This window comes from Euprymna scolopes, chromosome 26, assembly GCF_053919585.1.
Source record: "Euprymna scolopes isolate OS-2025 chromosome 26, ASM5391958v1, whole genome shotgun sequence".
Lineage (NCBI taxonomy): Eukaryota > Metazoa > Mollusca > Cephalopoda > Sepiida > Sepiolidae > Euprymna > Euprymna scolopes.
The window spans coordinates 53050512-53066929 of NC_136507.1; the positions used below are offsets into that span (position 1 = coordinate 53050512).

Genomic DNA, 16418 nt, shown 5'->3' on the forward strand with positions numbered 1-16418 from the left:
GGTGATGGGCGCAACAGCAAAGATGTCACTTTTTTTTCACATTCTTTTTTTTCCATTCTTTTCCTTCTTCACTGTACAGGTTCGAGCCTGCCTGCGTACTACCACTTTATTTTTTTTGTTTTGCTCAACACACCTCCAAACCCCCGGGAAACACAGGGCATCCGGGCTAGTCTATAATATAAATCTCATCTGTCTGTTGAAATGTATGTATGTATGTATGTTTGTATGTCTGTCTAAAACTTTTGACATAGACGACAAATTTTCATGAGAAGCTTGACCCTTCGGACGACAAATATCGAAAAATTGGCTAAAACATTAATTCATTCACCCTCAACTGGGCACTTTTCTACAGGGAGAGGTCACTTTTTTCGCTGATATTTTCGAAAGTCATCTCCTCTTTTTGAGTGACTAGCCTTAATTTGAACATTCGTCACTTCCGGTTTGGCAATGGACACAACAGCAAAGACGTCACATTTTTTTTCACATTCTTTTCCTCCTTTGCGGCATGGGTTCGAGCCAGCCTGCCTGCCTACTACCACTTTTTTTTTATTTTTGCTCAACACACACCTCCAAACGCCTGGCCAATTCCAGCACCCAGGCTAGTATCACTGTATAAGAAATGATGGCAGGAGAAAAATTGAGGAAGTAGCAGTAGTACCAGCATAAGAGAAGTAGTGGAAGGAGAGGAATAGAGGAAGGTAGTAATAATAGCACGAGTATAAGAGAAATGGTAGAAGGAAAGGAATAAATAAATCTACTGATTTCTGGTGATCTGATAAAATCTACCAATATGCGTTTCGCCATTTTGTAAAGATTGGCTTTCGTTTTTACATGTTTTCACTCTAAACAAGGCATATTGCTGCTTGAAGCATACTATTTAAGATTATGTCCAATAGGGGACATAAGGAGTTGAGCAGCAAGATGTCTGTTCACATAACATTTAATCTTCTGCATGTTAGTACAGTTAGGGAAGCAAGAAACAAGGAGGGAATTCCAAAGTCTAGCAGTCCAAGTGTAATTTTGTCATATATATAATAATAATAATACTATGTAGTAGTACTAGTAGTAGTACTAGTAGTAGTAGTAGTAGCACCAATATAAGAAAAGTGGTGAAAGGAGAGAAACAGAGGAAGTAGTAGTAGTACTAGTATAAGAGAACTGGTAAAAGGAAAGGAATAGAGGAGTTCTAGTAGTAGCATCAGTATGAGAAGAGCTGAAAGGAGAGAAATAGAGGAAGTAGTAGTAGTAGTAGTAAACCAATACAAGAGAAGTACTGGAATAGAGAAAGTTGCTAGCTGATATCATCATCATCATCATCATCATCATCATCATCATCATCATCATCATCATCCTCTCGGACTGGCGGTGTGGCTACTGTAGTAGTTGGCCAAAGTAAAATAAGAAAGATGAGGTTTCATGTTGGTGTGTTGTTCTGGCAGGGATTCTTGCCTGATACTTTTGGCAGCTGTGACAATTAAGCACTATATCCTCAATGTCTTTATTTTATCTTAAGGCTTCCTTCAGTCTTGACAGACTATGGGTACCCACTGTAAGGGTGTCTGTGCATGAAATTTTTGTGGCAAGAGTTGCGCAATCTCCAACCACACCTCTCCTGAGTCGACATACCAATGGCAAGTGAAGTGTAATTACAGGATGACTGGAAATAAATGCCAAGATAAGCAGAGAGCACATACAGCACCTAGAATTCCCAAATGGTCACCCATCTGGTAATGTTGCTTAACTTTGATGATCTGACGAGAACCAGTGTGTCAACATGATTATACCATACAAACCTCAATTCATCCCTACCCAGTATATAACTGACCAAGCTCTTAATCTGGTTTTCTCAACTCCTTGATGCAATACATCAAGTGTTTCCAATATACCTCTTTGTAGGGAGGCTGGTATTATGATTTTGTTGCTCTTAAGCAAAATACCATCTTGAACCTCAAAAGTTCCAAAACAGTAATTGTAATCAACTCGATTGGTAACCCAGTCATACATTACCAGATTTACAAGTTCTTTTAGTAATATCTCAGCTCTGATGTTCTCTATTCTGACTTGGTTGATCAAAAATTAAAGTAAATTATCATGCTGTGGACATTGAGGTCAATTCTTTCAATACGCTTGCTAGGTCTAGTGATGGGCAGTCTGTAATTTGTACTGTTTTTCCTGGGGTATATTTCACTATGAAATCATATCCTTCCATTCTCACGAGTCTTGGAGATGCTTGTGATAGATTCTTTAGTGCTTTCGATTCTAATGGTTTATGATTTGTGTGGATGGTTATTTTGTTACTCCAAACAATGGTGAAATTTCTCCAAGCCAAAAACGATAGCTTAGATTTCCATCTCGATGTTGGAGTATCAAGTTTCTAGGCCTGATAGTGTCTTGTTTGCAAATGCAACTGACATCCCCTTTTGTAGCAGAGTTGCACTTATACCTGCAATCGATGCATCCACCTGTAACAAAATATTGGTTCCTTTGGGACAAAATATTGGAATGTTGTATTTCTTCCTCTGTCTTCTTTGATTTCCTTAAATACATTCTGTGCTGGGATGACCACGTGAAATCATTTCTTTTAGATATCATGTCATAAACAGGTTTAGTCAAGATTTCAAGTCGTGATGAGATTTTGTTTAGGTAATTAAACAATCCTAGAAAACTGGTGAGTTGTTCTATTTCCTCGGGTAGTTGCGTTTGTATAATTGCCTCTACTTTCTTAGGATCTGTTTAATACCATATTTCGAGATTATATGACTGAAAAAGGGTATTTTAAATGTCTTTACCACAACTTTCTCCGAGATGAACTAGCAATTTTTTCCTTGCTCTAAGCATTAGTTGCTTCAGTACTTTGTCATCTTCTTTGAATTCAAATACGATTATGTCATCACCTATACAAAGGGTATTTTTAAGGTCACCAAAATTCTCTTTCATGGTTCTCTAAAATTAATTTTGGGTGCATTTTACTCCCATGGAAAACCTGTTGAACATGTATCTACCATATGTTTGGCTATTTGGTAAAGAAGTTTCAAGAACAAGTGTGATGATCATCTAAATTTTGTTTGAACTGCAGCAATTCATGTCTTGCCACACGAAAAATTGACTTTGGGTTCTATCTAACGTATTTAATGTATATTTCGATGTTCCTTTCTTCTTTATGCCAAAAAACAAATGTGTCAATTATTTTGTGTCCCTCAAGGCAACAAAACATATCTAAGCTTGATGCTTCCACCATCATGCTGCACGAGGGGCCTTCAAAATGGAGTCTGACTTGCCTCTGGGCCTGTTTATTTATTTGGCAAGGCTTGTTCTGGACCAATCTATTGTTGGTGGAGAAACTTGAGATGAAGTTGCCATCCTAAATCTTATTGCTTTGGTATAAATGTAATTAAGATAATTATCTTACCTTAAATGTTAGCAGCTTTGCATGTGTTCATTTCTTTTTTTTTTTTTAATCCTTGTAGAGAAAAATAAATGTCATGGCTAATTCATTATTCCAATTTGTTTCATTTTTTGTATAAGTGTATCCTTATAATCCCGATTCTGATACCATCTTATGTTATGGAGGGGAGGGGGCTATTGGATGAGATGGTTGCAATAATGAATTGATAAGACGAGAGCTGATTCCTCATATACTTTATTTATGAAATATCATTATAGGAAAATCAATAGGAAGGTCAATAACTCTTCTCTACTTCCGAGTTATACAAGGGACATAATTACCACATTTTTCTCTATTTTGTTGTCATCATTTTGGGGCAATATATTAACCTTTGTTGCACAAGACAATAATTTTTTAAAGAATTATCTCTTATACATAGCCTTATATCATTTCTTGCCTTTTTTTATGTATTATTTTATGTGCTTATTTTTAAAGTGTTACTTCAGTTAACTTTTTTAACTGTGCTTTGGGAAGCAAAAGCAACAGCTTTTATTTCTTTATATTAATAAAATTGGACTTTCAAGATCTAGTTTATTATTTATTCCTTTTTATTGCTTTTTGTTGTTTCCCTCCTGTTTTTCATTTATTGTTACCTAAAGACGAATTTTAGTAATGACCCCAGAAATTTTTGTCACACCATCATAAGAGAACTGATGGGAAAAGAGATATAAAGGAAGTAATAGTAATAGCACCAGCATAAAAAATGATGGGAGGAGAGGAATAGAGGAAGTAGTAGTCATAGTACTAGCATAAGAGGAGAGAAAGAGAATGACATAAATAAATGACATAAACAAAGACGAAAAATAAAAGAAATGAAATACTGTTGTTACATCTGAGAAGGAGATGCCAAGAGTACTCTTTCCTGCCTTCTTGAAAATCTAGTGGGCAAGGAACGTTTTGCTTCCTTGCTTCCTCTTTCTCACAAAAGAAACGTTGTGAATCTATCTCTGCTCTATCGTTGCTTTTATGGCAGGTGCTCGACCGAGCTTCAATCTATGTTCCTTCCTGTAAAACTTTTGCAACAAATACTCATCTAGCTGCAACAACTGTCAAGAATTTCCCTCACTCTCTATCTGTGCCTAAAATTAAATGAAAATTCCATGAACAAAGTTTCTTTCCTAGAACTATCTGTTTGTGAAATACAATAGTGTGGGCTGCTTCCCAGCTAACTATAACATGGTCATTTCCAAGTCGAATGTAAATAATCTCTTGTTGAGCCGTTCTCTTATGTAATCAAAACTAACCCGAGTTCCACCATTAATGGTCATCACGGTGTTGTCTCACTGTCTACCTAACACTCATTAAGCTTTTATCCTAGAGTGGCTTCTGGGCCTCAATAAGCGGTGACATCCTAAGTAAAAAGAAAAGAAAGAGTAAGAGAAAAAAAAGGAAATAAAAAGCGGAAGATGAGGAGAAGAGAAATGCACAAAAAGCACTAACGTTGTGCCAACGAATCATGGGTTGTCTATTATTTCATTAAAAGATCCTCCTGTTTGTTACCTTCTGTTGTAATTTATGTTCATGCTCTGTCTCTGTTTCTTCTTTTTGTCTGTCACCTTCTTTCTTTTCATCGCTGGTTGTTGGCTCTAATTCTTAAAGAAAACAAAAAGGTAAAGGTTTCATTTATCATGAGAAATAAATTTATTTAGTAAATCGTGTCATCCTGTGTTTACAATCAAAGCAAGAAATGGTAGTATTGGGATCGGCGGTGGACGGAAGATGATTGCATATGCAAACACCTGTATATAAAAATGAAAAAAGAATACTTGTCCCAAGATAGGTAAAATTAATTCCTAGAACAGCATAAGAGAAGTGGTGGAAGGAGAGAAATAGAAGAATTAGTAGTAGTAGTAGCATCAGCATAAGAGAAGTGGTGGAAGGAAAGGAATAGAAGTAGTAGTAGTAGTAGCAATAGCATAAGAGAAGTGGTGGAAGGAGAGAAACAGACGAAGTAGTAGTAGTAGCAACAACATAAGAGAAGTAGTGAAAGAAGAGGAATAGAAGAAGTAGCAGCATCAGAGGATTATTTTATATACTAACACTTGTATATAAAAATACTAGAAAGAATATCCTCGTCCCAGGATGGATACAATTAATTTGGAGAACAATAATTTTGCACCACTTATATGTTCCCTTACAAAAATTAAAATCAAGATATAATGATGCTAAACCTTATGTCTAGAATCTTTATTTTAATTTTGTTCAAAACTCATTGCATGTCTAAAATTTTCAAACTTACGCTTAAGGTTTTTTTTTTAACCAGGGAGTCACCACTTATCAAGTTGCGAAGGTTACTCAAGGATAAGGGTTAATGAGTGTACAGCTGGAACAACAGTGTAGTACTCGTTAGTGGTGGAAATTATATATAATTTGATTATTTACAGAGACAGCTCAACAAGAACATTGAACTTGAAGACGACCATGTTGCAGTCAACTGGAAAGCAGGGAAGTGAAACAGAGTTCCAGAGGCGGGCAGTTCTAGGAAAGAAGCTTTGTTCATGGAGTTTGTGTTTAAATTAAAGCACAGATATGGAGTGAAGTAAATTGTTTATAGTGGTTATAACTAGATGAGTGTTTTTTGTGAAGGTTTGTTTGGTAAGGGGGAACCATAGATTGAAGCTCAGATGAGCACTTACCATGAAAATAATAGCAGAGCAGAGACATGCTTGCAACGTCTCTACTGTGGAAAAAGGTTGCAGGGATGAGAAAAGGGCATCACTTACTAGATTTTGAAGCCGGTTTGGAACTTTATCATGGCAAGATAGGATGCTCCAAGCAGTTCCTGCCCAGATCTCCATTTTAGGATGTATCTAGCTTTTATGCAGATAGCAGATTGCATCAGGCGTGAAATATCTTCTGGATATGATCCAATAATTGGAATGATCCAATAATTTTTCTGGTGACTTTGGCAATAGATTTGATGTAGGTCTTCTATTTCAGGTTAGGTATGAGGGTCAGACCCAGAAGCTTGTCAAAGCAGAGAGCTTCTTTTAGACAAGAGATATTCATACTAATTGGGGCCAAGTGGCGACTAGAGCATTTATGGTGAAAAGATAGAAGCTTGGTTTTTGATGCATAAAAATTAACCAGACACCTTTTGCCACATTGTACCTTGTGCTCAAAATGTAGGGAATCTTGTTTAATTTATATCTACTATGAATCAAATTTAATGCAAATCTGAAAATTTTGAATTTTCAGATAGAAGATTATGTCCATATTATGCTCTGTAAAATTCTTTAAAACACTCAAAGGAAACTGAAATTTTAGGAATATTTATTAATTAATGTCTAACTTATCTGTTGTTAAAATTTCCAAATAATTGGAATCATCTGAATTTTCATGAAAAGTTTCTACCCCCACCCCGTTACATCCTTGGCAATAACCTAAATTGATTTAAATAATCCCATGTCACGGCACCTTACCTAGCAGGTACGTTCCAAAATTAATAACAATAGGTTAATTAGTTTAGCAGTGAATTCTGTACATACATCAAGATATGCACATACCCAACTTGGAAATAAGTATATATTTTCATTGCTCAAGTTATGACAGATTTGTAAGGGAATCAAAGAGATTTGAAGTGTTCATGCAAGAATTGATAAGGGACAAATGTTTGGTTGAACCACAAGCCAGTCATTTTGCTCAGATTATAAACCAGACTGATTCAATATTTTGGACACATATCACATTTCAAGCAGCAATGTCACTTCTATTAGGTTGATAAGAATGTTCTTGTAGAATTTAAAATTTTGATTTCAAATGATGTATTTTCAAATAAGTTTTTGTTATAATACCTTTACTTTATATATTATTTTAAAGAGCGTTTTTCGCTCTATCTAGTCATTTAAATTACAATCGTTTTAAAACAATTATGTCTTATTTTTAGAACTTTGAATACAAGATGGAAAAAAAGCAAATTTGCACAATTTTCTTATTTCAATTCAAGCTAGGCTGAAAAGCTGCTGAAACAGCTCACAATATCAATGAAGTGTTTGACCCAGGGACCACTACTGAACGCACAGTACAATGGTGGTTTAAGAAATTTCATGGCAGTGATGAGAGTATTAAAGATGATGAACATAATGGTTAGCCATCGGATGTTAACAACGATAAATTAAGAACCTTAGTTGAAGCCAATCCATGTACAACTATTTGGAAACTTGTTATATATATATATATTATACAACGATTTCCGACCACTTGAGAAAGATTGGAAAGACAAAAAAACTTGATAAATAGGTACCCCACGAATTGAACGACAACTGAAAGAAATGCCATTATGAAGTGTTATCTTGCCTTCTTTTACTCAACAAGAACGACATGTTCCTCGACCAGGTTGTAACTTGTGATGAAAAGTTGGTTCTTTACGACAATCCATGATGCTCAGTTTAGTGGTTAAATGCCGACGAAATTCCACGACACTTCCAAAAGCAAAAGTTGCACCAAATGAAGGTCAAGCTGACTCTTTGGTGGTCTGTGACTGGTTGCATCCATTACAGTTTTTTGAATGTAGGCAAAACCATTACAGTTTTTTGAATGTAGGCAAAACCATTACAGTTTTTTGAATGTAGGCAAAACCATTACAGTTTTTTGAATGTAGGCAAAACCATTACAGTTTTTTGAATGTAGGCAAAACCATTACAGTTTTTTGAATGTAGGCAAAACGATTACAGTGGAGGAGTACTGTAAACAAATAGATGAAATGCATCAGAAACTTCGACAACAATACCTAGCGTTAGTCAACAGAAAAGGCCCAATTCTCCTCTATGACAATGCCCAATCGCACATTGCTAAACCGACCCTGCAACCCTTGCAAATTGGGCTATGAAATTCTGCCTCATCTGCCATACTCTCCCGACCTTTCACCTACTGACTACCACTTTTTCAAGCATCTTGACAACTTTCTGTGTGAGAAATGTTTCAAAAACGCCTTCAGCAACTTCATCGCCACCAGAACGCAAGATTTTTATATTACTGGCATAAATACACTTGTTTTACAAAAGTGTGTTGATTCTGATGGTGCTGATTTCGATCAATAAATTTTTGTTTGGACCGAGATATGCTCATCTGAATATAAAAGTTAAAAACTGCAGGAACTTGTCAACCTGATTAGCCATGCAAATTCCTCTCCCCAACATATGCTCTCACAAATTTCACATGGCTATGCTTCTTCCAACATGTGACTTATGCAACCACATATAGCCGCTCTTACTTCCTCTTAAGAACTGGGAATCTTGTTTATTTTAGCCAAGAAACATTTAATGCTTTTTTTTATTCTCAGCCGAACATCATTGTTTAAACCGATGTCCAAGAGTTCTCACACAGGCCATCATCAAAGAATTCTCTTTGAGAACAAACTGTGGTTTTTCCAGGAATTTGAGTGACAACAGGTCTCCCCAGATTTTCAGTACTCACCACCTCTTTTGATAATCTTTGCAAATTAGTTTGTGTTATCGCAATAGCTGTTTACCATTGATTTGTTGGTAGCGACCATTATTTTCACTGAAATTTGGACCACAATAAGTCCCCTCAAGGTTCCAGTCCTCTTCGCACTTATCCAGTGGAGGTCTGGTTAATGCTTTCTCTCCTCGATCTTTCCATCCTCCTTGACCCTCCTTGATTATTTGGTGTGGTGCCAGTTTATGTTGACACCACAATTTTTATTTATTTATCATCATTATTATTTATTCACTAGGAGTATTCACACAAGCCATCGTCAAAGATTGTTCCTTGAGAACAACGTGGTGTTCCCTGGAGTGTGAGTGAGAACAAGTCTCCCCAGATTTCCAGTACTCTCCAACTAATTTGACAACCTTTGCAAATTAATTTGCATTATCGCAACATCTGCTTACCATTGATTTCTTGTTGGTGGCAATAAGCCTCTTCAAGGTCTCAGTTTTCTTTGCACATCTCTGCGTGGGTTTTTCATTTGTACAGTTTCAGTTTTCATGATTTCATGAGATGTTACTTTGTATTTTGCATCTGTAGCCGTTTCTGTGTCCAGTTTGTGTGTAGTTTATGTGTGATGTTAGTCTCCACATTCAAGGGTTTTCCTTAATATTTCTGCAGTTTTCATTATTGAAATTTGTTGTATTTTCTCGGTCATCCCTCTGGTTTCTATCTTTCCCATTCTTTTTCAAAGGTTTTTGGTATCGTTCTTAACACTCCTACTATTAGTGGTGTTATTTTTACTTTTTTCATTCTTTGAGCTCTCTGGCCAGTTCAGTGTATTTGCTCTGCTTCTCATTCTCTTTGATTTTCACTCTGTGGTTTGCTGGCACGGCAAAATCTACAATCTGGAAGGCCTTTCCTTCTTGTTATTATGACATCCAGCCTTCTTGCATGGATGGGTTTATCCGTTTGTATATCCATGTCTCATAGGATCTTGTGATCTTCATTTTCCATTATTGCTGCCGGTTTGTGTTTGTATCATTTGTCTGTGTGTTCAAAATTCATTTGTTTGCATAATTGCCAATGCACCGCCTTCCCCGTGTCTATTTTTATATTCTTTTTGGGCTAGTTTGCTGCATTCATTTATTATGTGGTTTATTGTTTCGTCTCTTTGTCTACAGAGTCTGCATTTGCTGTTTTCTTGTGTCTTGTCGATTCTAGCTTTGATGTGATTGGTTCTAATTGCATTATCTTGCGCAACTGTTATTAGTGATTCAGTTTCCCTGTTAAGGTTTCCCTTTTGTAGCCATTTCCAAGTATTTTCGTTAGTCTCTTCTTTTGTAATCCTTATGAATCGGCCATGTAGTTGTTTCTCTTCCCATTTTTCTTTCCTCGTCTTATTGTTCGGCTCTTTTTCTATCTTGTTTGTTGCTTCCGTGTTTCTGGCTGCAGTAATTATCCTTTCGGTGTTCTGCATTATGTATTTTCCTAATTCTTTTCCTGTGTTATTTACACAGTCTTCTATAGAGACCAGTTCTCTTCCTCCGTCTTTTCTTTTCACATATAGTCGGACAATATCATCCTTCGGGTGTAGTGCATTGTGCATCATCATTAGTTTCCTGGTCTTCTGGTCGAGATTCCTTAGTTTTTCTTTGGTCAAGTTTATAAAATGTCCAGAGTATCTTATCAATGACACTGCCCATGTGTTTATCCTTTTAATTAGGTTTCTACTATATAGTTTAGTTTTGAGGAGTTTTCTTGTTCTTTTGAGGTATTCCTTTCCAATTTTCTCTTTCATTTCCATTGATTTGATGGCGTCTGCTTCCAGAACCCCGGGTATTTTTAGCTATCATGTTCACCTAGTGTCCTAATTTCTGTTTGATTGGGCAGTACTATACCTTCTGTTGCTTCTAGTTTTCCCCTCCTCATGGTGAGCAGTGTGCACTTTTTCATAACGAATTCCATTTAGATGTCCTGGCTTAAGATTCTGGTCGTGTTTATTAGTGTTTCTAGTTCTGCCTTTGTTTTTGCAAACAGCTTCAGGTCATCCATGTACATTAAGTGGTTCATTCTTTCTTCCATGTTAGTGAACTTATATCCAGCTTGGCATTTTCTTATGTTGTTGTTTAGGAGCATCATGGCTATAATGAACACCCTGGGTGATTCCTCTTTGATTTCAGTTATGTGTTGTCCGTCAGCTGTCAGTTCGAGTCTCCATTTTTTCATTGCATTTTCTATCAGATTGGTTATATTATCTGGTATTTTGTACATTCTCAGGTATCCATGCTTGTGGGATTCTATATTATTATTATTATTGTTGTTGTTATTTCTGTTGTCACATTTTGTGTCTGGCTGTTGTTATTGCCGATTTTTTGCTGATAGACATATCTTCTTTTGTCAGTCTTTCAGCACTTTTCACAAGATTTTGGCGGTTCCCAACTAGACAGTCTCAATAGATCCCAATTTTCTTAATCCACTTATCAAATCCTTTTGCTGTACTCCCCAGGGCCCCCATCACAACAGGTACAACTTCTACCTGCATTCTTTTTATATATATTATTAAGCCAAATACAAAGTAAATTTTTAATGTAAGGAACAAAACATTTAAACAAAATACATTTAAATAAATGGATTTTTTTTTCTTCTGAAATAAAAATATCAATTTGGAGTGCTTCATTGCCGACTCTATGCTGATAGGCAGATCATAATAAATGACTGTAAGCTATCACCACATTGGATATTCATATTATTATTATTATTATTGTTGTTGTTATTTCTGTTGTCACATTTTGTGTCTGGCTGTTGTTATTGCCGACTCTATGCTGATAGGCAGATCATAATAAATGACTGTAAGCTATCAGCATCTTCTTTTCTCAATCTTCCAGCACTTTTCACAAGATTCTGGCAGTTTCCAACAAGGCAGTCTTTTGAACTACTCAACATTGCAATGAATCCCAATTTTCTCATTCAACTTGTCAAATCCTTTTGTCACATCCCCCAGAGCTCCCACCACAACAGGTATAACTTCTATCTCCTTCAACTTCCACAATCTTTTTATCTCGCTTTTCAAGTCTTGGTACTTTTCGACTTTCTCCTTTTCTTTTTCCTCCAAATTCACATCAGCTGGTATTGCTATATCAATGATTACTGCCTTGCGTTCCTTTTTTTTCTAACATGACTAAATCTGATCTCCTCACTTCAATGACATTACCACATTGGATATTCATAACTTCTCAACGCTACTGATGAGGTGTTGTACATTTTCATCTTTCTGCTCACACAGACACCACAGGCGACTTTCAGCCATTTTATCAATGTAATACTTCACATAGTTTTTTTGAATGCTTACTCGAGTGTGATGCATATTACTAAATCTAGTTTCCTTGCTTCAATTATATTATCATATTGGATATTCATATTCCACAATTATTTCACATTATCATTCTCCACCACTTCTTCTGAAACATGCTCATATCATTTTTCACTGTATTTCAACCCTTTTCTTGTATCTCAATGGACCTTTCTCGTAATATTGCATTCCTTTAATATAGTACTTACAATTACTGACGAGGTATTCTACATTCTCACCTTTCTGCCTACTGTGGGGATTAATAAGAATTGACTGCGGACTGGAAGATGCGGAACTTCCGGTGGAAAGAGGAAGTTTGGTTTTTGGCGCGTTTTTATTCTGGAGTTTTGAAGAAGAAGAAAAGAAAGGACGGTTGATTCTCTATGCGGCCGGAGGAGCCCCGAAAAGGTTATGAAAGTCAAAAACGACGTACTGGCCCCACGTTATGGCCTGAACGTCTTGAATGACAAAACACAAAACCAGAAAAGGAAGACAACAAAGTAAATTCAAACCAACTTTGTTCCCACCTAAACCGATAAGTATAACCCAATGAACATTCTTTCTGTTGATTTTCTCACACACATTTCATGAACATTCTCTTCTGCCACAAAACGAACCTTCTCTATATACCTCCCAAATAGTAAATAAAGTTGCCTTTTTTTATTCACCCTTAAAATATGTTATTTTTATTTATTTCTATGGAGTCAGAGAGTTAGACACAAACCTGATAAACCTCTATACCCCATACTACACAGTCGACACTGTCAACTTTCAGCTGTTTTATCAATGTGATACTTCATATAATTTGTCCTGAGCGCTTGCTTGTATGGCACATATCAGAGCTTCTTCAAGTCGCCAGATTTTTCCTTGTCCACTGCCTTTGGTAAATCTCTACTGAATTGGTCATTTTCTTCTCAATCCATTTGTTTTTCACTTTTTGTTCATTTATTGCCTTTAATTCCTTGCTCCTTACCAGTTTGCTCTTTTGCAATTTTTCAAATTTTGACACACCCTTTATAAGGTTTTCCTTACGGTTTGAGGTGTAAACTTTCAGACTATTTTCCTATTTTTTTTTTACACATTTTTCTACACCTATTAGTTCTCGTCCTCCCTCTTTTCTTTTCATATATAACCTATTGACATATTTCCTTCATTTCAGTTTCTCCTTTTTTTTATCTAATCCCACAATTCCTAAGTAGGAGTATCCTTCTTTTCAAAGCTCTTTTATGATTTTCCCATTCAAAAGCTTTGTTCCTTCATTTTCAACACTTCTGACTTTTCAATTTCAGAGCACCACACTTCTTCATTTCATAGCGATGTCATTACTAAACATTTGAACAGTTTTCAGAAACATACTTAGCTAGTCTTCGTTCTTAGCTAATGATACTCTACCTGAAAGTACTTTGTTCAAACTCTTAACGCTTTAACATTCACAGGGAAAATGAATTGGAACAAGCCGTGCATATGTGGTCCCCCTCTGGTGCTGTATGTGAGATGACGATGATGAAAAGTGTGAAGGGCCAACACTGCCTTCACATTTTCGTCAAAGTTTCAGAAAAATCTAATGGATGGGACAAAGGTTATGGGGTAAAAAGTGTCATTTTTTACAGTTTTGAGGCATTTTTGACCCCTTTTGAGCTCCTGGGAATGCTGAATCCCAATGAAAATAGACAAACGTTGCAGTTTCACACCTTAAAACATGTATATTTGAATTCAGCACCATGGAAAACCACTATATAGACATACATATCAAGTTTTTGAGTAATATGAAAAAAGAGCTCCAAAAAAGCATGTTTTTTAGCCCTAAAAGTCCCAGAGGAATGCAAACCAGAATGTTGCCAGGGTCATTCATACTGAATTTATATTAAGAACAATGGCCTCCATATTTTGGCCAAGTTTCAGGAAAATCTAATAGATGAATCAAACACTATGGGGCAAAAAGCATCATTTTTTTTACCTCTTTTGAGCTCCTGGGGACGCCAAACCCCAGTGTAAATAGATAATGGTGAAGTTTCATACCTTAGCACATGTATATTTGAGTTGATCACCATGAAAAACTACTATATAGTCAGACATATCAAGTTTTTGTTCAGAAATATGAAAAAAAGCCACAAAAAGGGGCGTTTTTAGCACTGAAAGTTCCTGGGGATGCAAACCAGAATTTTGCCAGGGTCACCCTTAGTGGATTTATATTAAGAACAATGAGCTCCACATTTTGGTCAAGTTTCAGAAAAATCTAATAGATGGATCAAAAGTTATGGGGCAAAATGTGCCATTTTTAGCCATTTTGGAGTATTTTTGACCTCTTTTGAGCCCCTTGGGATGCAATGGGAATTTTTGCAATTTTACTGTGCAGATATGTTTAATGAAATACAATCTGTGGCAAAATTTCAGGAAAAACTAATGGACGGTTATCTGGCTATCATCTGGACTAACGGATGGACGTATGCATGGACGCATGGACTCCACTGAAAACATAGGTCCCTCTCTGATAAATCGGGGGACCAACAAATACATTGAGGGCATTGCCAAAGCTGCTGGGAAGAAGGTGGGCTCTTCCTACCATGCTAGACAGTTACTCACGTCTGAAAGTATTCTGTACCTCTACAATGCATGGAATATTGTTGCGATATCTGGGCTGGTGCATCTGCTACTAGCCTCTCACTCCTATACAGGGTTAAAAAAAAAGTCACCAACCTAGCATGTCCAGCACTGTCAACCAAACTCCAATCCATACCTGTGCCTATTTTACAAATATTTTAATGGAAAGTGCTCCGATGATCTCCAAGCACTTGTACCCTCTTGTTGTAAATACCTCTGATAACCCCAACAAGCAATAAAATTTCACCCTTATACTGCAGATATCCCTAGATGTTGGAAGGATTTCTACTTAAATAGTTTCTCCCTTTGAACTGTAAAACTTTGGAATTCCTTTCCGGATCCTTGCTTCCCTAACTGTACTGACATGCAGAAGTTTAAGTGTAATCCGAACAGACAGCTTGCTGCTCAACTCCCTATACAGTATCCGTGCGAATTTGGTCCCAAATAGTAGCTCCTTACATTCAAATGGCATTCTGTTAGCTTTGGGTGAAAAAGCAGTAAAAAAAAGAATGGCTGAGTTACCTTCCCACTGAGCTGACATCTCATTCTCCATTTTAAGTTCTTTTTCAAATTCTTTAAACAATTCATCATCATCATCATCATCATCATCATGCTCAATGTTCAGTAATTGCTCGAGAGAGAATTCCAATTCATCGAGCTTATTTACTGATGCTTCCTCTTGAACTTCATCAGCTTTGGATTTTTCTGTGGCTTCAGTGTCCTCTGCATTTTGAACAGCTTCTTCATCTGTGGCAGACACTGCTGCATCCAGTACAATTTCATCTGCTGTTTCCATTGCAGCTGTGAATAGAAAATAATCATTCATGAACAAAAAGAAGATGGAAGCAAAATGATTCAACATTGATCAATCATTGCTTAGTTATAATTACACTGTCATGAAAATACAAGCGGTATTCAATAATTTTGTACATACAATGATTTATATCTCTATGGGTTATCTTTTTAATGAAATAAAAGAAACATATTATTATGATATAAACCAGGAGAAATTTATATTGGGAAAAGTCCCCTGTGCAGACTCTATGATTCTACGAAGTGGCAGTATCTCTTTATATACTCACAACATATTAATAATAATAATAAAAATTGCACAATGATATGTTGACTGTAAGAGTTATGGCCTCTTTGTGACACATTGTCTGGTTCTGATCAGTCAATCTCATGAAATAATCAAGTGGAGCATACAGATGGCAAAAATGATAAAACACATTAACAACTGATCATTTAGATGAATAAAAATATTTTCATTACAACATAGACTTCGATCTACCTGAAAACAAATGTTTATATAATACTCAATGACCCGAGAGGTGGGGCGAACACAAAAGAAAGGAAATTAATTATATATATTTCTTTTATGTATTATGAGAAAAGATTTCTCGAGTCCAAAATGAAAAGAATGTTTAAACATGAGTGTCAGATAATATTGACTTGGCTGTACACCGAGGGTTGGGCAAGAATGGATGAGGGGATGGCGCATCAGAATATACAAAATACTTAGCTGGTTGACACATACGATAATAAAATTAAAATAATACTTAGCTGGTTGACACATACGATAATAAAATTAAAATAATATATCCAAGTAATACATCCGATTCTAGAGTTTTC

At 36.2% G+C, this 16418-nt stretch overlaps 1 protein-coding gene across 1 annotated transcript in view; it reads right to left on the bottom strand.

Moving 5' to 3' along the window:
- Positions 1-16418, bottom strand: part of LOC145248050 (cilia- and flagella-associated protein 184-like) — an 80606-nt gene that overhangs the window by 50317 nt on the left and 13871 nt on the right. The window contains exons 3-4 of the mRNA XM_080109785.1: positions 15309-15587; positions 4946-5037 (exon numbers count right to left, since the gene is read on the bottom strand). Coding sequence (XP_079965911.1) covers positions 4946-5037; positions 15309-15587 — 371 coding nt within the window. The remainder of the gene's footprint in view (positions 1-4945; positions 5038-15308; positions 15588-16418) is intronic.